This window comes from Sphaerodactylus townsendi, linkage group LG04 (genome assembly GCF_021028975.2).
Source record: "Sphaerodactylus townsendi isolate TG3544 linkage group LG04, MPM_Stown_v2.3, whole genome shotgun sequence".
NCBI classification, from domain to species: Eukaryota; Metazoa; Chordata; class Lepidosauria; order Squamata; family Sphaerodactylidae; genus Sphaerodactylus; species Sphaerodactylus townsendi.
The window spans coordinates 39511101-39537544 of record NC_059428.1 but is presented as its reverse complement, the minus strand read 5'-3'; the positions used below and the strand labels follow the sequence as shown (position 1 = coordinate 39537544).

At 39.7% G+C, this 26444-nt stretch overlaps 2 protein-coding genes across 3 annotated transcripts; one reads left to right on the top strand and one right to left on the bottom strand.

The window, feature by feature from the left end:
• Positions 1–2043: 2043 nt before the first annotated feature.
• On the bottom strand, positions 2044–3120 carry GPR15 (G protein-coupled receptor 15). Its single transcript, XM_048495198.1, has one exon. It carries the CDS (start codon positions 3118–3120, stop codon positions 2044–2046), a length of 1077 nt encoding a protein of 358 aa, XP_048351155.1.
• A 2033-nt stretch (positions 3121–5153) lies between these two features.
• CLDND1 (claudin domain containing 1) lies at positions 5154–14759 on the top strand. 2 transcript variants are annotated; one of them, XM_048495199.1, is made up of 6 exons: positions 5154–5263; positions 9062–9130; positions 10162–10463; positions 12806–12910; positions 13509–13646; positions 13762–14759. In XM_048495199.1, the coding sequence occupies exons 3-6, from the start codon at positions 10175–10177 to the stop codon at positions 13980–13982; spliced, it is 753 nt and encodes a 250-aa protein (XP_048351156.1). In that variant the 5' UTR covers positions 5154–5263; positions 9062–9130; positions 10162–10174; the 3' UTR covers positions 13983–14759. The 2 variants fall into 2 exon arrangements, with proteins under 2 accessions (XP_048351156.1, XP_048351157.1); XM_048495200.1 differs by having other exon boundaries at positions 5155–5191.
• The last annotated feature ends 11685 nt before the right edge of the window (positions 14760–26444 follow it).

Sequence of the window (26444 nt, the reverse complement as noted above, 5' to 3'; positions counted from 1 at the left end):
TTGGGAGATCTAGAGGACACCACAGTAAGCCATGATCCTTCCCCTTACGAGTTCAGGATGTTTATTGCATTTAAGGAGTTCACTGACTAAAGAAGTAAACTATGAAGAGCTGACAATTAGTTCACATATTATTCAGTTCCTCGACATGGTTATGTAAATGACCATGACCACACAGAGAAAAGATAGTGTGAATTAAGTTTATCATTTTCAGCAGTCACAAAACAACTGTTGCCTTACTGTTGCATACTAAGGGCAGAATGGCTGCTTAACTTGCAGGGAGAGTTCTTGGTGGACCATTGCCCTGGAGTATTACTGACAACCAAAAGCAAGTAACCTCATGTCCCAATAGCTATGTAGGTGCTGCAGTTCAGAGTTGGCTAGTGGAACCAGAAATGGGTGTCCATTCATTGCTGACAGTTGATAGTGGTACAGAAGGAGGCAATGTTTGTGCCAATGTCCATAGCAAACACACACCACTGCTCACTCTTGGCAATTGAGAGGCAGGGGAAATGAGGTGGCAGATCTCTCCAGGTCAGAGGGCAGAGGGCAGTTAATCTCTATAACAGCCATCGGGCAATTAGTATTGTTAAAGTTATGAAAATCTAGACTTCTTTATTTTGAAATACACATTCAGCATGTGGAAAATCCATAAACTCTTAAAGTGAATGAATCATGCTGTCTCAAATGACAGTGTGCATTCTTAGCTAGTAGTGTAAGTAAACTGTATGGAAATGAGTTTAGGTTGTATGTTAAGAACAAATCCAGTCTCTTTTCAGAAACTTGGAGAATAAGTTCATAGACATGTTAGCATGTTCAATTAATTTTAAGTTCTAGGCATGCACACTAATAGTCCATACTAAGTGCACAGATTTTTTTTAAAAATCCTAGGTGTTTCTTTCACACACACACCCCTTGTTTTAAGCTGATTTTCCAAAATCATTTACAGTTCATCCTATGCAGATTAATCAGTGAGTTTAGGCTGGAAAAACTCTGCATAGGACTGTACTGTTGGAATGTCTAAGTCGTGTTCCATTTTTTGAAAGTTTGCAGAGCCAAGCAGCCAATGAAAAGGCAAATTATGACCCTGTGAGGGATCAACTGTTTAGTATCATACTCGTTATAAATGTAAGGGTTTTTTTTCTGCCAAACAAAAATTACCAGCAACCAACCATTTACAATTAATGGTAACTTGTAAATTACTTTTGTTCACAGAATGAGACACTAGCTAATGTACAAGACCAAAAGAAGTATCGACTATTGACAAATTCCTCAACATTTACTCAAAAATAATAGATTTTGCTTTCTATGGATCCTTTAAAAAAAAGGTACATCGTTTTTTCTTTTATGAATTTAAAGTCAATCATTTTATATAATTTTTATTTGATAATTAAATGAATGAATGCCCCAAGGAACCATTACTTAAACAAAGAGAATTTATTTTATTTTCTTATGCATTTTTTAATTACAAAAGACCTTCCAGGAGTTATATAAACATTTTTCAACATTCATTTATACTTTTTATCATTCATAATGTGGGACACAAAATAGCAGACGTAAGTCAGAGCAGGGGAAGGAGTGAATGGAGTTTGCAAGGATCATAAACTTTAGTCAGTATTACAGCAAAAATAGAAAAAGAGGAGGGATTTATCAAACCAATAATGCATTTTGAACTAACCTCTGTGCAGCAATAGCATTTACAAGTTTTCAGTGCAAGCTCTCCATGGAATTAAAAGGACAAGATCTGATTCAGTTTGGTTGTTCTTTGGTTTGTGATAATTTCTCTGGCACACCCACAATCCTGTACAAGTTTCTCTTATTCGTTTTTAAGCTGCCTTGAGGAATCCATCATTAGAATGACTACAGAGTACATTCCAAGAAAATCTTCTATTTAGCTATATAGTTAAAGGTAAATGACATGACAAAATACTATGATATGATCATTCACTTACGCTTCTCTCTAATCCTTTCTTTTCGAGTGTTCTCCCACCCCAATCCTTTACCCCCTACTGCCTTGATGTGGATACTTCAGAATTATGGCTCTCTTCAGAGCGACAGTGATTGCCGTCTCTTCCTAGGCACATTTTCTCCATGGACATTCAAGGAGTAGCTGAGGTGTGTGTCCATAGTGCCAGAATTAGAGCCAAGGCTGCTGGCCTTCATGCACGGAAGCATACATTGCCACATGGCCCTACGGATGTAGTCATCAAAAAAATAGTAGATGAAAGGGTTTGTGCAGCTATTGGCAAATGCAAGGGGGCCACTCAGTTCCATGCCCAGGTAGGCAACTTTGTAGGTAAGGCAGAAAGGTGGCTTCAGCTCTTGAATGTCAGACAGCACAGACAGAAATTTAAAAACGTTGAAAGGGGCCCATGATAGAACAAAGGCAACCACTACAATGAATATAACTTTAATGGATTTCTTCAGCTTTTTGTTATGTTTTCCAGACTTCTTATAATGTATACAGAGTTTCCTGGTGATGGAGCAGTAAAACAGCAAGATGCTCAGGAGTGGGAAAAAGAAGGCCAAAATTAGCTGCAACAGTGACCTAATCTGATTAGTGAACGTGGCCTTCTTGTCCTCACAGTATGTGTTGCCATCGTCATTCCCCAGTTCTCTGGACTGAAGGGTAGGCAATCCCAGCAGGCACGACAGAATCCAGATGCAGATGCAAAGGGAGACAGTATAGAGCTTTGTTCTAATCCTCCTGGCCGCCAGTGGATGCAGGATGGCGAGATATCGATCGGCACTCATACAAGTGAGAAGGAAAATACTGCAATACATGTTGACAGAGATGATGTAGGAACTGCCTTTACAGATGAACGAGCCTGATCGCCACAGTCCCGAGGACATCTCCTTGTCTACCCAAAAGGGTAACGTGATAAGGAAAACAAAATCAGAAGCTGCCAAATTGACAATGAAGATGTCAATCAACCTCTGGATACGCCGCTTGAAGATCAGGGCTCCCATTAGAAGGGTGTTGCCAGCTATCCCCACCAAGAATACACTGGCATATAGAACAGGCAGGAAAATCTCTTTGTAAGGTAGTTGCACAGCTGGGCAGTTGTCAGGAGCCTTGGTGCTAAAATAATCATCATAATAGTTGACAGTTGATCCTTCCATCTCAGAAATAAGTGATATCTGTGAAGGAGCTTTCTGTGTTGTTATGTATTCTCAGTGTTACAAGCAGCAGTTCTGATCTTTTCGCACCCTTTTTTATTCCTTTACACAGGGCAAGAAAACTCTTTTAGTGTAGAAACAACCAATGGACCTCTGATAAGTAATGTAAATATCTTATATGGGAGGGCCAGATTGGATTTGACCAATCCGTTTGTTTTATTCTAAATATGCTTTACCTAACTAAAAAAAAATAGTTCTGTTGCTTTTGACCATAAAATAAGGTTGGGGTTAGGGGTGGTTTCCTTGAATTTTGAGAGAAGGGGATGAGGGTTTTTTTGTTTTTGTAAATGAAAGATATTAAATGGGGAGGTATTTGAGGTTACAGCGAGTTAGTAGAAAACAGGAAGTAGTAAATTCAGTTTCTGTAAAGGGGCTATCATGATTTAAATAACCGTTTACATGCCTGGTATGTTGTTCGAAAACTGTTTTGTTTGTATGTTTGTTTTGCCCCATACCTCACATCTTGCAAATAAGCATTTTGCAGGTTTTTAAAATGTCTAACACAAGACCATTTTGTCTTATGCCTTCTCAGCTTTAATTGAAGTAAGAACTGAAACTCATGCTCTGCATATATAATTATGGTAGTAAATTTCACTGTAGCCGTTAATATTTATTTTTATTTTTTATTGTTCTTTTAACGGCTTCTTGCTTTTGAATTTTCTTGGAAGTGTTTAAGCACTCTGTTTCTCCTGTCATCCTTCATTTGCTTTGCTACTGGACACCTGCACCCTACCACAATGTCCATTTCCCTGTAGATTCAAGTAAAGTAGCATTTTATAGATCAGCAATAGTTCTAACAATAGACTAATAATAGCTACCTTCTGAAACTTTCATCTATGGTATCTGTGTCATGCAAAAAATCCAGAAATTCTCCTAATAATCACTGATTTGCTTTTTACAAAAAGATCAGGAGAGAGTCAGTGGTGGGTTTCAGCAGGTTCATGCCACTTCAGCAGAACCGGTTGTTAAAATGGTGCTTGTAAACAACCAGTTGTTAAATTATTTGAATCCCACCACCCAAATAGGTTGTTAAATCATTTGAATCCCACCATTGGAGAGTGTTTAATTGTGTGTTCTTTAATCAAGTCACTTCCAATTTATGGCGACCCTGTGAACTAATGACCTCCAAAACATGCTGTGCTTAACAGCTTTGCTCAAGCCTTGCAAACTGAGGGCAGTGACTTCTTGATTGAGTCAACCTTTCCTAGGTTGGGTCTTCTTCCTCTTTTCCTGCTGCCCTCAACTTTTCATGACATTAGTGTTTTTTCCAGCGACTCTCGTCTTCTCAAACCACGACACATTCTTACACTCAATCTTTTTTTAGCTCTTTCATGGTTGTCCTTCTCAGTCTCAATCTCCTTCTGATTTCTTGGTTGATTGCTGTTCAGCTTATTACTTGGGGAGACTTTTTCCGAACCTGAACCCCAAAAGTTAACATAGCAGAACATCCTCATTACAAAATGTGTTAATAAATTTATGCTTTTATTGATATCATTTTGAAAAACGTTACAAGGAAGTGGAAAACAATTTTTAAAGTTCTTATTTAAGCCATTGGCCACATGTTGTACTCACCTTTTCATATACCCAACTGAGCTGACATGTATTTGACATATTTAAAAAGAAATTAATTACAAAGTAGTCTAGATCTTTTAAAAAATGAACAACATTGATCAAAGGGCTTATTATTTCATTACATGATAATGTAAAGCCTTATTTGTTAGGGTTGTCATTTTAATTCATCCTATTTTAAATTATACATTAAACTGATTAGCCAGCCCCAAACCTAGAATAGACCGTAGTAGGCAGCTTTCTGAAGCAGATACGTGTCAGCTACTCCTGCTAATCCCGCCCCCTTTAACGTCACATAGAGAACTACATTTCCCAAGATGCACAGGGGAGCCGCCTTTCTTCCGCCGCTGTCGATGGCGCTCGAACTACAAGTTCCAGGTTACTTAGCGAATACGCGTCTCCGAGGAAGCATCTTCCACCTCTCAACATCGAGTGATTGTCGCGGGTGGGCAGCGAAAACGGCGCCGTGCGTTTAGGAGGGAGGGTAGGGTGTATGTGAGGAGGAGGAGGATGGGAGGTGAGTACAGGTGGGCCAGGTTGGGTTGGGAGAGTGCCCGGGGGAGAGAGAGGGAGGACGGCGGCGGACAGGGGGCTTCCTAGAGATGCCAAAGCTGCATGACCTATATATTTAATACCCCAGCCCTTGTGCAGAGCCCCAAATAAATAGAATAAGTCTCCACTGTGCCATATCTCGCTTGATAGATTCTGTCTCTCAATTTGATACAGCACCCAGATGTTTCCCTGCCTTTTTTTGTCTACCATCCCCGAAATAGAGGCATCCTATTCCTTTTCCGAGTTTTTGAAATCGAATTTTTATATTTAATAATAATGGCATCAACCCAATACATGCTTAATGGGGATTAAGGGGAGGGATTTCAGTTGAATGGAAAATAGGGAAGAGGGTGTGGGTAGACCACTTGACTGTATAAAAGGTTCAGGCGTCGTAAGGCATATTTCTGTTGTCATCTATCTTTTTTTGAGACCCTTCCATTGGTGTCCTGGATGGTGTGGTTAGCAAGCAGTGTGAACTTCAGAATGTGAATGGATTTTTTTGTTCCACCCTACCGACAATCACAGTCTTTCTCAGATGTTGGCTTTTATCAAAGGAATTGTTGTTTCCACTATGGTTATAAAAGGCTGGCTATAACAATGGGGTCATCCTAATAAAAGTCTCTAAAGGAAGGAAACAGTGGTCTGACCCTTTATTCAACTACCAAAAAAGTAATGGGCTACAAAAAGATCAGTTGGAGGGTTTTCCCCTCCTCTCTTTTTTGTGTTCCTGAAATCAAAATGAGCAGAAATCTAAACTTTTTATCTCAGATGTACTTCTTAATGACATAACTTGACCAGTAAAACTGGGTTAACTAGAGGTTCAGAAACTTGGCTTTAGCATGAGAATATATTTACTGACACATTAAATGCTTAGTGGTACTCTTCTTTTCCTGCATCTCCTAAATTTTATTCAGCTTGTGTGGTTGAATATTATTTCCTGGTGCAAATTCATGAATTATGTATCCTCCACCTAAGCTTGTTTTAAGCTGAAAGAGATGCAATTAGGCTGCTCTATTTGGAATGTTGGCTTTTCAATTGGGGGGGGGGGGGGATTGCAACCAAGATTGTGGAATAGATTGTGTTTAAGATGAGCGTCATTTAATTTGCGCCAGCTTCTCCTTGCCACCCTCTCAAGCTAATTAAAATCCACCCTTAATGCTGCTGTGCCCGGAGGACAATATTGTGGAAGCAATACCTTGTTAAAACTGCTGAGCTTTTCCTCATTTCTTGGTAGAGAGCCATGTTAGTAACCTTGGTGGGAACAGATCATCTCTGTGTTATAAAAGAGGTCTTGGTGTGTGGAAGGGCATTGAAAGCAATCTTTAATTATAGAAAGCCTAGGCAGCTTTCCTTGACAGGTTGCTTTAAAGCAAATTAAGTTTATTGCCAAGTAATTGTGCTTAAATTTGGATTTTGTTTGAAACGAACTTGTGTTGAAATCATACTGTGGACTGAGTTATACAGTAACGTTTATCTGTTTTTCCCAACAAGATCATGTCCTTCTGCATGTTATCATGTGGAGGGAAGTATCGTGAGAACTTTGCAATGATACATGCTGCTGTAAAACTGCCCAAAATGTAGTTCCTCCACTTGGTGCATAGGAATGCTTGCATAGGAAAGAAATATCAACATTTTGAAATGTGGATCCAACTTTAGTTTCAAGAATTTTAATGCTGGGCATCTTTAGATAAAAACAGTTGTCTAAGTTCATAAGAAGTGTGATGACTTATGAACTGCTGTGCCAAATGTATAATGTTTGACCTCAAAAAGATATTTCCCACAGTTCTTTATTTAAAAAGGAAAGCCACCTTTCATCCAAAGTGTTTGCTAGAGGGCTGTTGACTCATTTTTAGAGTTAAGCGTAGAGCTACGGCAATTTAATTTTTATTGGGCTGTATTTTTTTTAAAAAAGCTTTGCTTAATTTTGTATAAATAAAATTTGGCTGTCTACTCTAAACTGGTGCCTCAGTACTGCCTAATGACATTAAGAAGGTAAGGTATGCCAGTTTCACCCTAGTATTTTGACTTTATTTAGTCTTTCTCTGAAATGTCAGCCAACCATAATTGAAGATGCACTATTGAGTGTGGTGGTGCTGAAATATTAAGGAATTTTGGTGGAGGAGGGAGGTTGAGAAGCCCATGATATTTTCAGGTACAAGGTCTAACAAAATGTAAGCTCAGATAGTCATGGAAGTAGATGTTTCCCCATACTTGTCTCATGTTTCAGATTTTCAGAGTTTACAGATATAATCTGTATCATGGCAACGACTACTGGATAATGGGCCAGTCTTGGGGCAGTAAGGTGTGCTTGTATATATTGAAACATCAGAACATAAAAGTGACCAGAAGCAATCTCAGCCTGGAACTACCTAGTTTACCATAGGGCATGCCTTCTTCCATCTGCAATAAAGCTATTATCCAGTCTTCCAGGAAAGATTTGTGACAACTGTTATTATGGCTTTGTCACATATCCATCCTCTGCTCACCCTCACAGTGGGATGAATTGACCCTGATCACTGTATTTGAAGAGTGACTTTTTTTTCTCAAAACAGATCACCTGATAAACATATGTTTACCCAAGAATGTGGCACAGCTTGCTTGTTTGACTATTTGTTTGGCTATGTCTATTTCTTGTCTAACAACAATGCCACTTCCTGTGAAATATGTACAGCATAACTACTTGGCGTGATAGCTCAGCATTCTCTGGTGCAAAAACTGTTGGGAACTTGATGATAAATTTCACTGATGATAAAAACAAAACCTATTAGAATGATGTTGAAAAAGCATGCTTCAATGTTGAACCTGTTGCAGATTGAAAGAATTTTGTCTCATTGGCTTAAAACCTGTCACACAAATCCCGGCATAAGAGGATTCTTTATATTTCCAAACGTGGAAACTTTGTTAAGTAACCATTATTAGAGCATTGTTTACAGTTCTTTAGATTATAGTAATTTCTGTGGAGTAACACTATTGACATTGCATAGAATGAACATACTGATTTGTGAATAGTCAAGATACAACAAAATATAGGTTGACAGGGACTAAGTTTTATTTATTTATACATTTATTTAAAGAGCTGTGAAAATTGTGGTCTTGAAGGAACCCAGTATATTTGGTTTCATTCTGCACTGGTCTTTTACTTTACACCAGGGTTAACTTGTTTATTTTTGGTACTGGCTGCATCCCCAAGTAGTACACAAATATTAGTTTATTTCACCACCACCAGTCTTTCAAATACAGTTGAAAGGTAATTGCAAACTATTTTATAGTGTGATCCTGTGGAGAATTAATCCATTCAAAGCCCATTGAAAATAATCAGACCTAACTTACAGCTAACTGCACATAGACTTCACAGTTAAAGTACAATCCTAAACAGCATTATACCCTTCTAAGCCCATTGAGCTCTGTAGACTGAGAACACTGTAACTGTTTAGGATTGGATTGTTATTTGGTAATGTCTTTTTTGAATGTGCTGACTTCTACATCCATATTTTGTCGCGTTTGTAACATCAGCTTCCAGTCCTTTGGCATTAAGATAAGCTCTGGCTGCCTCCGCTCGTTATCCGTGTGCTCATCTCTTTAACCACCCACTGTTTTGCAAAGGCTTCTTTCCCAAGCACTCCCTTTAACTGCCTTCACAGGCTCCAGACAATGCTCAGGCTTCCATTTGACTTTTCACTTTCTATTAAATCCACTCCTGCTCTTAGGTCAGCTTAATGCTCTGCTGTGTGTTGCATTAACTTGCAGTTTGCTTGCTCCACAGGTCAGGGATTATGAAGAACCAAGAACACTGCTGTGACACTTGAAACTCATCTTCTTGGAAAGAAAGAAGGTACTGGAGGGTGTGGCTTGAAACATGGAAAGATATTTGGTTTTTATGGTGGGCCTGTCCACTACTTGCTGCATTCTGCTTCTGAAAGAGCTGGTGTCCTACTGTGGCTAAGAACATGAACCACATGTTACTGGTTCCATTCTCAGTAGCTTCAAACATTTTAGGAGGCTTCAGGCAAACCCTCCGCTGAAATATGAAGATAACACACCCGACACGCCTGAAAGAGGGCTTTTACAGGGATTGCTGAGATCAGCGATGTGAAGATTTTTTAATACCTTGAAGCAATGTGTAAATGCTAAGCTGTGTCACTTTTTGTTACCTGCATCTTACATGTTTCAATAGATAGTGCTTAGTTCAGTCCACAGTAACATTTTGAAAGGGTAGTTTTAGACTTGGGTAGTATGACAAAGTTTTATAGACAAGCCCAAGAATTTTAGCAGCTTACAATGACATGTTTTATATATGTATTTATTTTTAAAATGTACATCTTACCTTATCCCTGCAAACTCAAGGAGGCAAAAACTGCAAGGAGGCAAACACCTTAAGCAACAAGTTAAAACAAATATACAATTAAAATGCATCGTTAAAATCCAGCTGGAAAAAGCAGTTTTGCAAGTGAAGTTGCTTGCTGCACCTGTTGCTTATAAGCCATTCCAGAGGTTAGCACAGAAAAAAATATTGTTTATCCTGGCTGGCTTTACTGCATGCATGTTCCAAATCTCCCAAGGGACATGATAGAACTGGGCATTATTGACAGTATTTGCCTTTGTGTGCTGTTTATTGCTGTTCCATATTCATCAATGCCATCTGCTCTTATTTTCAACTTGGATTGTTTTTAATGGCCCAGATGATAAAGTAGGAGCTGTTCCTCCGTTACTTGCACATTGAATTGCACACGCCACAGGTGCTGTGTGCCTTTTGGAAGGGTTTGGCTAAAGGCTAACTGGAAATGCATGAACCCACATTAGACTTCTGCTATTATTGTTAATTCTTTGACTCTGTCCTCCCCCTTACTCTCCCATTGTCAACAGTCACTGAAGTAGCATGATGGATAACCGTTTTGCCACTGCTCTGGTAATCGCTTGTGTGCTCAGCCTTATCTCCACCATCTACATGGCAGCCTCAATTGGCACAGACTTCTGGTATGAGTATCGCAACCCATCACCTCCAGAAAATAATAGTGAACCTAACAAGGCCTCCTGGGAAGAATTCATCTCTGAAGATGCAGATGAAAAGACATACATGGATGCACTCTTTCAGTGGAATGGCACCATTGGGCTGTGGCGCAGGTGCATCACAACAACTGAAAACTCTTATTGGTACAATTCTCCAGGTAAGCGTGTTCCCAAATAAATACTTTCTCTCTGGTGAACCCTTGCTGTACTTCAAATAAACTGCCATTTGGTGTCACGTTGATTCAGCATGTTTAAGATCCACATGCAAGCCAATGATCTTCAAGAGCATTCCAGTTGTCCTCTATTGGCCATAATCAGTTAAGTTACTAGGAACATAGACTTTTGTTAGACATGCCTGACATGGTTTCTTTTGCATTTGTTTCCTGTATTATTCTTCATCCACTGGAACACAGAGATTTTAATAAAAAATGAAGTTGGGTGAGGGACCTTACACACCTCCTCTCTTTTGTTGATTGCAATGTGGAGAAATATGGAGCTTTTTAATATGGAAAATGGAATTTACTACTCTATTCCACCTGCTGCAGTCAATTTAGTCAACTTCCTCCGATTAAAACAACGACAACAGAAAAGATTTCCTTTCTAGGCTCCTCTGCTCTCACAGCTGGCCAAATATGTCCATAATATGTTTTGCACATCTGGTTCTGGAGGAGTTCTCAAGAAATGCAATATAATCCCATGACAGAATTACTTAGTCTACTCTAAACCCACTGGTTCAAATGTGAGCATAGGATTGTACTTTTGGACTCTTAGGCAGCTTTCCATCTAATTTGTAGAAGCCACTTGCAGTGAAGTTGGGTGAGGGAAGCCATTTGCAATGGCTTCTACACCTGTATTAAATTTGACCTTTGAAAAAGGTGTAGAATTTGGGTTTCTTCAGCTCTTACACTGGTTGATCGTGTCCATAGCATGTTTTGCACCTCTAGCTCTGGAGGAATTTTCATCTGTAATGGATCAAATATATCTTTGTCCCACCCTTTCACCATGGAGTTTGGGCCAGCATACTTTCTAATAAAGATCCTGTCCTACCATATGCAGTTATTTTTTTATATTGTGGGGAAGTGCAATAAATATCCTTCATAGTGGGAGGGGAAAAACCACAAGATTTTCAGACTTCCCTTTTTGTCCCTAAATATACTTTTCTCAATTTGAACAAACTTTCTCTTGTAAATCTCTTTCTGACAAGTTAATGAAACCCAGGCACAGGAGACTGTATCACACTTTTAATACATTAATCTCTCCACTGTCCTGCAGAATTCTGGAAAACACATTCTATGGGTCTCTTTCCTGTGGAAAGACCATTTGAAACTATGGGTAAAAAGCAAGGGAATGCACTTACAGTACATAATATGATTAGAGTCCTATAATTGCGACTGGGATGTTAGTTTTCCTTACACGGCACATTAATCTGGAGTGAACCTTAACTGCATCTTTTAAGCATGGCCTCTTCTGAAGGCTATAAAATTATTTAGCCCCTTAAGTATTTTAACAAGCCTTTTAATGAAAATGATTTCTTCAGTTATAAGACTAGCTGCACTAGCATTAAGAACAGCTGTCAAAGAATAGAGTTAGAGGGTGTGCAGACCCCCCCACTCAGCCTTCTGTAACACCAAGGCAGGGAAGCCACTAACTCAGATTTTTCCCGCCTTTTCATGGTAGCATGAAGGCAGAAATCTCTTTCCCTCAGCCCTGTTATCACACACCAGAAGGTGAGGGAATACCCGTTGACTTTTATTTTCCTTTTCCCCTCTCAGACTCTCCCAACACTAGGCACACTAAAATAAATATACTGAGGCAAGAAAAACTTCAACAAATCTGTGGATTTATTAAACAGGCAGAGGAGATGGTGAAGGAAAGGATTTTTAAACTTGGAGATGGATGGTTGAAGAAAACAAGGCTGGAGGCAAGACAGAATATATATATTTAGAAGAATATTCCATATTCAGAAGAATACCCACATTAAATTGATTAGAACAGATGAAACTCTTCTGTTTTCTGGTGACACCTTACCTAACAATCTGGACCTCCGTAGTAACTTGAGGCCCTGGAATATTATATGCCAGTTTCCCATACTTGTTAGCAGTGATCCAAGGACACTTCCTCCTTGTCATTACTGGAAGTATCTTTTGCTTATAGTGGGGCTCTGTTGAATCCATATGTGTAGAGCCTGCTTTTTAAGATGCCACAGAGTCTTTCTTGTATTTGAAGCATTTTTCAGGTAAAGCATTTTATGTCATAGTTGACATTGTTAACGGGACTATTGTATATTTGAATTACTGAAATATGTTTACCTTGCCCAGCTCTGCCCTATAAATTAATTCAAGCTCAAATGGATTTGGACTATTGTCAAGCAGGAGGTAGAAAACTACCTTCCAGGTAGTATGACAATAATAGTAAATATGCCTAATAAAGGTCTTTGTATTGTTATTGAATAATAATCAAGTGAAACCGTAATTAAGATTGCTTCTTTTCCTTTTGAAAGGTGAGACAGTGACGAAGTGCATCAGTTTTTCCCTTTCAGACCAGTTTATGGAAAAATATAAGGAACCTGGGAATCACAACAGTGGCAGCGACCTGAACCGTACCTGTAAGTAGGGTTTTTTCCCTTTTAGTGGGCAAAAAGTAGTTTTGGGAAGGCAACTTACAAATCTGTTCAATATTTTTGTATTGTGATTCTTAGCATAGATGAGAAGCTACCTTTCTTGGAATTTCAATCAAGTCTCTTTCTGTTGTCATGACCTCTTTGGCTTTTCCACACTGAGATAGTAAGAGTTGCATAAAATACAGTGTGGGAATACATTACTCTGTGTATGTCCTTGCACACCAATTGTGGTCTTCAGCTTGCCGTCTTCTGGGTGTTTCCTCACTGAATGTAGTGACCTGGGATCGACAAGGCTTATGCTTTCTGTGAAATCACTTCCCTGAGGAGGGAAGGGAGGTGCTGTCCTTGGAAACTTTCCATGGGCACTGAAAGGCTCTTTTACTCTCCACAGGTTTTAAGGGAGTGTAAGTTGCAGACATTGTAGGAGTCTGGGGGTGAGATTGGTTTTATTGTTAATTGAATGCTTTTAATTCTGTATTGTAAGCTGCTTTGAGCCAGGAAGAAAGGTGGGGTATAAATGTTTTAATAAATGAAGGTCCCGGACAGGATCTACAATTACAGAAAGTTACAATATCTATTTCAGACTTATGGCGTTTGCAGTTCCTCCTGCCCTTTGTCAGCCTCGGCCTGATGTGTTTTGGGGCTCTTATTGGGCTCTGTGCTTGTGCCTGCCGCAGTCTGTACCCTGCTATTGCCACAGGAGTCCTCCACTTCTTAGCAGGTGGGTTCTTCTTGCAGTTGATCCCTTTGCTTTGTACTGAAACATGGGTGTCTTAATGGGGAGCCAAGAATCGAATGCTACTGCATGACCTCCTGATACGTTGTTTCTTCTCCAGGTCTGTGCACACTGGGTTCCGTCTGCTGCTACGTTGCTGGGATTGAGCTGCTCCATCAGAAACTGCCCCCTCCCGAGGGTGTGCAGGGCCAGTTTGGCTGGTCCTTCTGTCTTGCCTGTGTCTCCGCCCCTTTGCAGTTCATGGCTGCCGCCCTCTTCATCTGGGCTGCACGTACTAACAGGAAGGAATTCACACTCTTAAAAGCATACCGAGTGGCATAACAGGATACTTTTCATTGCTGTTCATGCCATGTTTGATTCTCCACGCGCGCCCCCCGCCCCCCGCCAACTTCCTTTTAATTAGTCAGGTATCTGTTCTACAGAGTGTGCGTTTCTTGCCAATGGAAATTAAAAGGTCTACAAGTGTTCAAGTTAAAAGACTTTTGGAGGCCAAATGACCAGGAATAGCTTTTTCTTGCCAGATGTCAGAAGGATTTTAACAAGCCTTTAAGCTGAAAAAAAAACCCTATAATTTTGAACTGTCTTACCTCAAGGTACTGTTTTTTTCCCCCACATCTAAGGAAATTCAGAGAGCAGCATAAGAAAAGGAGAAAGAAAATGTGATCATGTGAACTTTGGCAGTATATGTATTGTGACCCATTAGGAGATGAATCAGTTAAGCTTTTTTCATAGATTCAGTTACTGTGGTATTTCCATATAGTTTATAACATTGTTTTATTTTCCCTTGTATACCATATTCCTTACCACCTGGACCATCCTGGTTTGTTTCAAAAAGGCCACTAACCAGCCGTCAGCTTCTCAATTCCTGCAAACTGATGTCAGGGTTGTTTTTCTACGAATAGAAGGAATACCCACTTCATTGTTTAATTTCCAATTTGATTACTCTATGTATATACATATATATATATATATATAAATCCAACTTTTAAAACCCTTATTTATTTATGCAGTGCACTACATGACTGAATTTTTTGTATAATTATTATGCTTTTGTCCCCTGGATTAAAACGTTTGTTAAAAAATAAACCATGACTTTTACTAGAGTTTCATGTGTTTGCTTTAATGAGAGGGAGAAAGCACAATTTATTCTGACTCATTTCAGTCTTAATCAGAGTATTCAAATTTAGAATTGTCCTTGGGTTTAATCCCAGACCTCCAAATACACGGTTGGGAGGGAGACTCATATCCCAAGTTCATGAAGCCCCCATTCACATTGGGACTGCTGGAGAAGGCGCTTTAGCTTCCTCCCAGTGACATTTTCCTAATTCAAACTGGTCCCAGGAGTCACAGTTTGCCCTACTGAAGAAGAGAAGAGTTTGGATTTATATCCTTCCTTTCTCTCCTGTAGGAGACCCAAAGGGGCTTACAATCTCCTAGCCCTTCCGCCCTTACAACAAACACCCTGTGAGGTGGGTGGGGCTGAGAGAGCTCCGAGAAGCTGTGACTAGCCCAAGGTCACCCAGCTGGCGTGTGTGGGAGTGCACAGGCTCCCCAGATAAGCCTCCACAGCTCAGGCGGCAGAGCGGGGAATCAAACCTGGTTCCTCCAGATTAGAATGCATCTGATCTTAACCACTACGCCACTGCTGCTCCTACTCCTACTGGAGGGATTAACATGTACCAGTGGGCTATATGCGCTTCCTTGCAACAAGACAAATAACACCCCACCAGGTTTGTTTTATGTCAAGAAAACAGCAAAGAAGTCTGAAGTCCCTTTCTGAATGTTGTGACCCAGTCAGGGCTCTGTGCACTTTAGAAAGGGATTCCCAGCAGAATGGCCAATTAGTGATTTATTCAAATTCGAGGCAGCCCCTTGGAAATCATAATGTGTTGTTTGAGCCTTAGAGCGAGCCAGAAAGTTCAGAATGAGTTGGTAGAGAGAGAGACTTTCCAGGATTGCAGATCCTGTGTAGATAACGTCTAAACAGAGGGCCCAGAAATGATACAGAAAAAAATTATTTAAAAAATATCCTTCAAACATACAAGATGGAAGAATTGCTGGGGGAATTGTTCACATGACATGAGTGATGGCAGGGGATCATGACCAAAAGGTATCCATGAGTAGCTATGATGGCATTCGTTGGGGAGGGGGAATCACATTTTCATCTGAATGTGCAGACAGAATGGAATTAATATCCAGGGCCATTTAACCCACGGGCACACTGGGCAGTTGCCTGGGGCCCCCACACCAGTCTATGTACGTTGTGGCTTGCTGTCAATAAATAAATACATACATAAACAATGTGCTGTACTAAACTATAAATATTTGTTATTGGAAAATGCATATTTAGCGTGAGTTTTTACTAAAGATAACGAACAACATTAATGTTAATTTTTATGATAACAAGTGGGCATTGACATTTGCCTCTGGTTTAGTATTACGGTTACCTCTGCAACCACACATGTATGAATGTGTACGTGTCTCATGTGCTACACAAGGTAAAAGTGTTGTGTAGGTAGGGGCCCTACACTAGCAGATAATGTTTTTGTTTTCGAGAAGGCAACGGTATGGGTGGAGAGGGATGAAAACCAAAATGTTGCTATAAATACTGTGATCTGCAGTGCCATCAACTGAAAAGGGTGTGTGCATATTGTGGCTGCTGTTTCAGTATCAGAATGGTTTTCAAGCGGCAGAAGTGGAACACATCTAATTGCACCAATCCAAGTGTAAGTTGGCTGTGACTGTGGGTTGGATTTGCAGAGCCCTTCCACTCACAGTGCCCCTTTCCTCCAGGGCAAGGAGCCCTTCTGCTGATGTGAGAGGCTCCTTTGGCATCTCTTTGCATCAGCAGACGGCTTCTTATATCAGAAGAGGGCCACCTCCATGTCCCATTGAAAGCAATGGAACCAATGAGTCATGATAACAGACTTTACACTGCAATTCTCACTACACAATTTGAAATTCGTTGAAGTCAGTGGGCTTAGAGTTTAACTCTCATTAGGATTGCATTGCTAATCATAATTAAATGTCAGCTGCATTTGGGGACAAAAGTGTGTTACCGTATATCTACATGTCCTGTCTTTGCTTTTTCATTTAAAAGAGTAAGCTGTGTTCAAACCCTGACATTGTTGCTCAGAATTAGTACAGTACCTTTTGGGGCTATTCTGTCACAAAGAGCTGCTACTATACACACACACACACATACTGTACTACATATATGTACTATACTATATACTGCTACTGTGTGTGTGTGTGTAATGCTCCGATAATTATAATAGTGCATGCTTGATTTTATTATTACATTTAACTGTCATCTTGTACTCACCTGTTATTTTTTTCCTTAGCCATTATTTATTGTGCTACCATTTATTCTTAAGGAAATCATTGTCACTCAGACTATGACTGAATCCACACATTCCTGGATATTATGTTATTGTAATTCATTTATCTTCTTGTTACCTGTGACCAGGTAAATGATCATAACAGCACAATATCCATCAATGTGTGGATCTCATCACAATCACAGGGATATAAATTCCTAAATGCTTGTCAGAGGTACAGACTGAATAATGGGAGTGACATATTTTGGCACAATATAGGATTATAGAGTACTCGGGTCCAGTGGTGGGATTCAAATAATTTAACAACCGGTTCCGCTTGTTGTGGCTTGCTGTCAGTAAATACAACTGGTTTTTTACAAGCACCATTTGAACAACCAGTTCTGCCAAAGTGGTGCGAACCTGCTGAATCCACCACTGACTGTTATCAATTTACATTGTCTAATTTGCTTTGACTCTCAGTGGGAAAGACGGATCACAAATACAGCAAAAAAATAAAACAATTGGCTGTAATGGAAATAACATTCTTTTAATACTTTTAATAGGTATTAAAGTATAAAGCAGTTTACTTTATTGTTTGCTGTATTTATTGTGAGGCATATATTTTTATGATTTTATTTTATACATTGTATTTTTCTACCAAAGTGGTCTTTGAGAAAAGGCAGATATGAAAAATAATTAATTTATGGAATTAATAATTAAGAAAGAAAAAAAAAACTTGATAGGAAAATTCAGCCCCCTTGAATGTGTCAGAGTGCACAAACAAACCCCGTACTTTGGATACACTGGCATTATCACTGATGTGGTTTCTAAAGGAACTAGCCTGTAAACCTGTGCTGTTTGGAAGTAAAAAAAAGAGATGAAAGTAAACCAAACAACATAGCACAGTAAAATATACAGCAATATGCCAGAGGATCATAGTGGGCAACCCTGTGAAAACCTACCCATCAAAAAAGGTTGTGCAGATGACATCCCTACAACATCTGAATCTTCCATCCTAAACCCTTCAGAGAAAGGATTTAGGATTGTGCTGGAAGTGCATTGACTATAAGAGGCTATTGTTATGAGGTACAGGGAACTTAGCATTTACTTTTGCAAATTCTGTTGCTGCTGACAACATGACTTATGGGGAGGAAAAGGGTGTTCTTTTGTCTGTTTTTCTTTTAATATTTAGAAACCGCGAGGAAAACCAAACTGTGAAGTTGTCACTTGTTATGAAGAGCACAGAAGTGATCAAAAGATAGCAGCTCTTAAGCACAACACTTCCTCTTTTGTTTGATAGAAATACCCCCCTGAACTTCTCAGAGGAAGGATGGGGTAACAGCATAATTGAATGGTAGACCTGAAGCTTTTCCTGGTTGATCCTATAATTATATTTGTGAGTCCTGTTCTAAGGGCTTGTGACAGCAGGGTTATTTACACCTGTAGTGGTCTTAGAGATATTGTAGTCAATTGTGTATTTCTCTCACTATGGTATGTTCTGTGGATAGGGGGAGACACTATGAAGATACAGAAACCATCACAGAAGAAAGTTCTTGAGCTTTGTTTGTTCCTTAAGATCCACAGCAGAAATTTGGGGAAACACTTCAGAAGTCTCTGATTCTAAAAGGGAAGATAGTTAATCCACAATGGAATATTTGGATTTTTAAAAAATTGCTTTAGCTACAGTCCTTTCATCTTTTAAAATTAATTGTAATATACTTCAACTGAAGCCACTTATGCAAAAAAAAAGCATTATGCAACTACATTTATTTGGTAGTGTAGACAAATATATTTTTGTTAACTTAATAACATGTAATAGTCTTAAATTAGTGTGTATGATGGTATATGGGAGCCCAGCATGACAGAATTTGGCCACAGCTGTTGCTTGTTCCTAGCAGTATGACAAATACATTTGCAATTTAAAAAAAAAAGAAATATGATGAGAAATTTGGTGCCCACTTCTTCTTCAGGTTTCTAAACACCTCTAAAACATTTTCATCTCAAGGAGTAGAGGTAGTGTGAGAGGAAAAGAAAATTGGATCTAGCATCTAGCTCATTGTCTTTCTTGCTGTTTCCCACTAGGTGGAAGTAGTGTCTAGTTAGTTGGCATTTCATTATGATTCCATAGGAACTTTTCCGAAAGTTATCTGTCTCATCCTTTTCTTGCAAAGAAATTAGTGACCTCTGTATGAATGGATGGTCCCAACTATTCCAGCTGTGCATACATATTGATCTTTTTAATCTAACATTTTCGAGGTCTTTTAATATATAGATATAGATCCCTATTTGATTATATGCTCTTTTATAAATTTGTATATTTTAAAAGTATGTATTATTGTTATTTGAATGCCATTAAAGGTTTCAGTTCAGTTCAGTACATTCTGATCTATTCAGCAATTGCTTATTCCAATTCTTTACTCCATGCTATGGCAACTATGAGGCTAGACTATCCTAATTTGCGCCATGTGGGTCTGCCCTTAAAGACAGTTTGGAAACTCCATTTGGTACAGAATGCCACAACCTAGCTATTATCCAACACAAAGGAAATCTTCCTGTCTCACTCATTCTGCAGTCACTCCATTCATTACCAAACAATTACTGGATTCAGTTTAAGGTTCTAGTTACCACCTAAACTGCCCTCAATATCCTTGGACCCAGATACCTGCAGGACCACCTATGCTGCTGCTGTCATCTCCTACCATACCAGCTTCACTTACCTGAGCAAAGCTTCCTGAAGCTGCTACTCTGTAATGGGGCAAGGTTGGCAACTGCTCATTCACATGCATTCTCTGTGGCCGCTTTCACTTTGTGGAACAGTGTGCCTGAGGTGTTCAGGAGGTTCCCCACACTATTGTTTTGCAAAACAGAAACGTTCAAGAGGATTGGTTTTTTTAACAAAGGGATTAGAATGGTAGAATACAAGAGATAGTATTAGTCTATTGCAATTATTACTGTATGGCTCAGTCCCTTTTAACTTGGCCATGATATGAAGTTGTTATTGTTAATAATAATAAACTTCAGTTATATAGCCCACCTTTCTCACTGTGACTCAAGACAGATCCCAAAATATGAAAAGCAAAATATGACAATTCAGTCAGACCACCATTCCCCATTATATATCATGCTTTCTGCAATTTATTTTCATTTGCATTGTTCGCAGTTCTATAATGCTAGTCTACTGTATTGTTTATTGGAGGGCTTTGCTGTCTGATTGACTTGCTCTTCATATTTTGGCATCTGACTCGTGTCTCAGTGATAAAGGTTGGGTATGAAGGAACAGAAGGCTACCTTTTCCTTTATAAAAGAAGTTAGTAATAAAAAAATAGCTTCATGCCCTGAAAAAGCGTAGACATTAGTCCAGTGCCTGACAGCATAAGGAGATAAGAAGAGAGAAGTAATTTGGCTTCCCTTTAAAGTTTATTATTATTAACAATAACATGTAATGTGACTCACATGCACAATAACCGGGAAAATCCCTAAAACATCTTTGCAGAAGAGCTACATATATGTACATATGTTGAAACATGTGAGTTTATATCATGCCATAGAAGTACAATTCCCAACAAATACAAAGTAAGCAAATGAAAGTAAACAGGCTCATAGATAGGAATAGTATTGATCTCACATAATATTTCACAGTAATATAAACTGTCCTGCAAATCCACAACATTTGTGACACTGTTCAGGAACTCCTTCTTGTATATGGGAATATAGGACAGGTCCCAGGTGAACTCCTGTTTTGTGGAGAACTTAATTTATCCCACTTCCTCAGCAATGTTCTTCTGTCTTGTCCACATAATAAACTGGACCATTATCTTCCTATGTATTGCTCTAGATTAGACTATTCTTAGTAGATGTGTCCCATGCTGTTAGACTGAAAGTGCAGCGTGATCTAGTTTAGACAGAAGAACATTGCTGAGGAAGTGGAAAAAACAGGAGTTCAACGGCAGCCATTTTCTCCAGGTGAACTGATATCTGTTGCCAGGTGTAATCCCAGTAGATTTCCAGCTACCGCCTGGAGGTTGGCAACCCTAGTAGCAGCATAAATACATTCTTCCAATTATTCTTTTCATCCTTCCCCATTAGTTCTAGAAAAGTCCCACAGCACACAAGGAGCAGCCAACAGCAATATTCTAAGCTGTTGCTATTTCTACATTATGTGAAATCTCCCTGTTACGAAGAGATAGTTTTCCTCCTCGGTGTTTGTATGAGCAGAGGGCTTGCAAAAGTCTTGCTCTGTGTGTATGTCTCCACTCTGTCTGTAAGTCTTCTCTCCCAGTGGGAAGCAAAAAAAGAGACCTGTTAGTGAAGCTTCAATAGTCTCCTGTTTGCTGGTTCCTGAGCAGGATTGAAAGGTGATCCGACATACCCTTTGCAACGAAAAGAACTAAGTTGGATTGTAACTTCATCCGCCACATGCTAGACTAGTTAGGAAGGTTATAGGACCCAAGTGGAGCGTTCTAAAACAGACAGTCTGGCACATGGTTGATGCAGTTACAATTCTACTTAGTTCTTTTTGTTGAAAAGGGCATAGTTAGCTTATCCTTGCCCACGTCTCAGAAGATACTACACCAGTGAATGCCAGAAGTCTGTAAAAATGTATCTAGGAGGCGAAGAACAAGTTAATTTGCAGCCAAAAGGTATGAAACAGAATAGTGCCTAGAGTAGATGGGACTTATTAGGGTGACGTAATGAGCTATTGTAACCTCTAAGTGTGGGTTCTGTGGGGCAGATCTTGGAATGAGTTTGCAACAACAAATTTTAAAAAACAAAATGGTTTACTTTCTTAACATATAACATCAAACATCAACATTTAACATCACATTTCAAGGTCCTGTTCAGGTTGCATTTTCAAGTCCTTATATTTACAGTCTACTGATACTGCCAAGTCCAATTCTTCTTTGCAAGTGGGTTGGCTCCTGAAGACTCCAAGGGCTTGATGAACAGGATTCAACATGATGAAGGTTTCCAGGAGAACTCTCACCCATTACAACCACAAAAAGAAACCCTTAAGTGTTAAGGGCTTATACAACCAAGGTCCGAGTATGGTAGCCTTGTCTCCTCCAACTACATGAGGTCTGCTGCAGCCTCTTGCTGCTTTGAGTCTCCCCCCCACATACTGGGTCAACCCATTCTGAGCATGGGGGTTACACTATGTTTCACAAAGATGGTTAAGAAGCCCTTATTTATAGAGGTGAGAACCTAAACTCAAGTCAACACTTTAATTTAATGCCAGATGCTTGAGACAGGGGCTGCTCTGCATGGGCAAGTATTATTATGTAAAACATAATGTGCAGTGTTGGGATATAGACTGGTACTTAATCAACAATGTATGATAAAATGAAAGGGAAATTGTAATTAATTCATATGAGCACAGGATCACCAGGAAAAAGTAACTTCTATTAATGAACTGTATATACTGAAATTATGTGCGAATTAGCTGCAAGCAGAGGAAACTCTATGGGAACATTCTACAAATGTCGGCGGCATGGAGGCTCCTGAGGCTGGCAGAAAATGGTGGGCACGAGCGGCACAGAAACTGATAGTAAGAGCTGGGGGCTGGGGGGAGCGGGAAAAGAACAGCTTTCCCTGCCAACGCTTTATTTGTCTGTGCTATGTGGACAAAAAAAAAAAAGCCAAACTGTCCTTTTCAAAACGTCTGCAAGATGTTTTGTGTTGTGCAGAAAGGACTTTTTAAAAAACAAGTTTATTGTGGCATGGGCTTTCACGATTCATGAAGAATACTCTGGCTCACAAAACCTTAGTTCAATATATGTGTTAGTCTTTAAAATAAGTTACAGATAATCTGTTATTCTGATTGCAGCATGACATAGCTACCTTCCCTTTAACCATGAAACTTATTCTGTGAATTCAAGGGCAATTTAGTATTCTCAAACAGCATTCTGTAAATGGCGTTTAGAGCTGAAAGGAGTTTCAAAGTCATTCAATGAGATGTCATAGGGATCAGCCGATCAAAACTATTAAAAAGGTCTACATTTCCACTGAGTGAGTGCAATCTTCCTATGCAGGTTTAAGGGATGACAATTTACCCACTGGTAGACAGTGACCTCTTCTGGCACATGAAGGCCTTGAATCCAGATTTCTCAGAACCAACTCCTAGTCACTCTCCACTAGACTATTCTGGCTCCTAACAATATTTTTTGAATGTTGTTAGTAACCTGAACATTTTGTAGCTGCACTTGATATGGTCCAAATGTAAGTGACAGGTTTTGGCTCATGCTCCAAGAGACATGTGTTGTTTTCCAAAAACAATTGTCAGTAGTCACATGAAATGTAACACAAACATTTTGTAAACGGTCACTTAAAATTTCAGCTAAATAAATGAAAAGTGTCCTTCATATTTTATCAATGTTTATTTTTTTAAAAAAAAACCTACTTATTTCACAGTGCATGTCACACAAGCCAAGGAATTTAAAACATTCCTGATAATAAAATGTCAGAGAACAAAAAACAAACAAAAACCTTGTTTGTTTCCTCAGACAAAACAAACTGGAACTGATCCATTGTGGAAAAATCAAACTCAGATCACTGTCAGTTTGGATTTTGCTTTATTCATGGAACCCGAGGCCATTTCCGCATGGCACAATTATACCTGGTTACAATCGGTTTCTTACAATCCAGGTCTGTTTTATCCCAGTTTCTCCCTTGGTGCGGCTGCCCGTTTCTGTGAAGGAATCGATTGAAGACTGGGAGGGGATACTCCAGTTTGTTTCGCCAAGCCCGGTCTTTTGTATTTACACTGCAAGCGTATTCGAGTTTGTCTGGTGTCTCACATTCTGATTGGCTGTTGTTTTTGAGTGGCAGCTTGAATGAACATCAGGCAGGGAGACCAGGCAGCTGGGTGGGAAAAATAAACTGGTTCTGCTCCCATGGTGTTTGCACAGTAGCGAGCTCACCCTGGGAGTTTTGAAAATAATTGCCAAATTGGCAATTTTTGAAAATCCTGGGATGAGGGAAATATTGCAGGGCAAACCGCCCTTTAGGACCAGGAACCATGTGGACCTCTGGGTCACACCGGGATATTTCCCTTGCTCAACCCTGGATATTTGGACTGTGCAGAAACGACCCAAGTCGGATCAAGATATAGTCCCATTTTCTCTGCTTTCCACATAATTAACAAAAGGGGAACTCGTCTTTGGGAGAGAAACGGAGGAACATAACACCACAAACTGGCAGGTGTGGTAGTAGCAGAGATTTAAGCCCATTAGGATCTTGAAGAGTGTGACAAATGCACTTATCCTGCATTCAGATTACAGGGTGGACCCGCCCCTGAAAGAGTTAAGCCCTGGCCAGCCCTGATTGGCCAGAGAAAAATAGGCAGAGCCTATAAAAACTGTCAGCGAGAGTGCTGAAGGGTTCTTTATTTTAAGTCTTTGGACTTTTTGGCTCTGACTGAGTGTATGTGCCCTCGGGTACTTTTTGGTGACAGAGTGAGGAGAATCCGACCAGATCTCTCACTGCTGTGGTAGGAATAGCTGAGGAGGCTATTCAGTGATCTAAAACCCTGAGATTTGGAGGCGAGTGTCCACCCTCAGGTGTTTTGTTTTGTGTTTGTGAGGGAAACCTCTAAAGTCTAAAGTCTGAAAGTCTGTCCTACACAGGAAACATCAGTTTTGGGAGGCCCAAATCCTGTGGCAGAGAAGCCAAGTTTTAGGATTGTGGGAGAGGAAGGCTGTATGCCTGAATCCCACAGGGTGAAGACTGAGTGTTTGATTTTTGTGGGAAGGTACAGCGGACTGGAAGCTTTGTTTTATGAGGGAGTGTGAAATCTCCACAGTAACATCTCCAAAGTAATATTTTTGAAGTAACATCTTAAGTGAAGTGCCTGAAACCGTTACGTTTAAAACCAATATTTCTCTGCAACTGCTAAGCTTTAAGAACCAAATTTATTCAGCAACCGTTAAGCTTAAGCAAACTCTCTCTGAAACCAATACGCTTATTTCCTCTCCAGTTTATCTGAGAAGCCTCTGTTAAAGCCAGCAATAAATTGGCTGTGACCTGACAGCACTTTACATACACACACTTTCATGAGTTAAAGCTCACTTTGTCAAATACAGAGGATTTCTTTTTTTTTTCATTTTAGTTGGTCATAATGTTTGAGCTGAGCTTATTACAAATTAGCAGTAACCATATTTGCCCCTAAATCAAGTTTCGCCAACCTGCATCAAAACCATGGTTTCAAATCATGGTTTGGATACAGTTCACTGTTTATGCTACAGCTGAACTGATTCTGACAGAGAGGCAAATTGTGGTTAGAGAGATTTTATTTGTTCAATGGTTTCTTAAGATATTAATAGTCCACCTTTCTCACTGTAATTTATAGTCTGCCATTCCCACTATAATGAGAAGGCAGGAACTTTAACATGAGTACGAGTAACTGTGTGATCCTGTGGCACATTCCTGATCCTCCAACTCGTACTCTGAATGGTTGTTATCTGTTGTTAAATCCAAAGTTTAGTTAAAAATTCACTTTCCATATATTATTCAGCAAGGATCCAATACTTTAAACACATCATAACCTTTCTGATTTGATGTTGATAAGATGAACAGTTCTATTAATGAACTGTACAGAATGAACAGTTCTGTAGGGCAGTGGCAGGAAGAATGCACAGAGATGTTGCTAAGCAACAACCCACAGGCTTCCAGTGGCCCCAAGGCAGACTGCCTTATGCAGTTCTTACAAGAAGAGGGAACAGTAAGTAGCAGTGGGTCCATTGTGACTTTCCTTTAAGAGTAGACTAATAGATTGTAACAGCCCTGCAAAAGCAATGCACCTTCTCCCATGGCCACATTCACTTCACCTGATGGTGGGCTGCAAAGCTGGTTGAATACAAAGGAGGTGGCACCATGTCGCTCCTCCTCCTCGCTGACCACACCTCACCTGGGGTGGCAGGATGAAGCTAAGCACTGCTGTGTCTATTCTCCTTCTCACAGGTTGAAGCCAATGGTCACCATGCTCCTCCTTCCTGGTGGTAGTGGTGGCTGGGATCAGGGCAGCAATCCATCAGGATTTTTCAATCACCAATCTCTCCCTGCTTTTCTTGTCTCTTTTCACTTTATGTCTTTCTCTTTTTGCCACATGTTCTGTCTTTTAAAAATTGATAAGCCCTTCTTTTTTCCCCTTTCTGTCTCTTTTCTGACATCTGTGGTTTTTGGCTTTTTAAAACATACATATCACTGCACCCTCCTCACCCAATTTGCTTTCTCCTTGTGTGCATTTCTTAAGTTGTTGTTTTCTTACCTTTGTTGTTTCATCGTGTGCTTTGTTGTTTCATCTTGTGTGCTCCAGTTAGTTCTGTTAACTTTCTTTCTCCTCATTGACTTTCTTGTCAAAGGTTGGCATTCCCTTTTCCATGAGGAAAAAAAACCTGAGTGTCTGAGTGTTAGCAAAAATGCAAGTATTGAGCCAAACCTGCAGGAATGTCATAGACAGTGTCTTCTT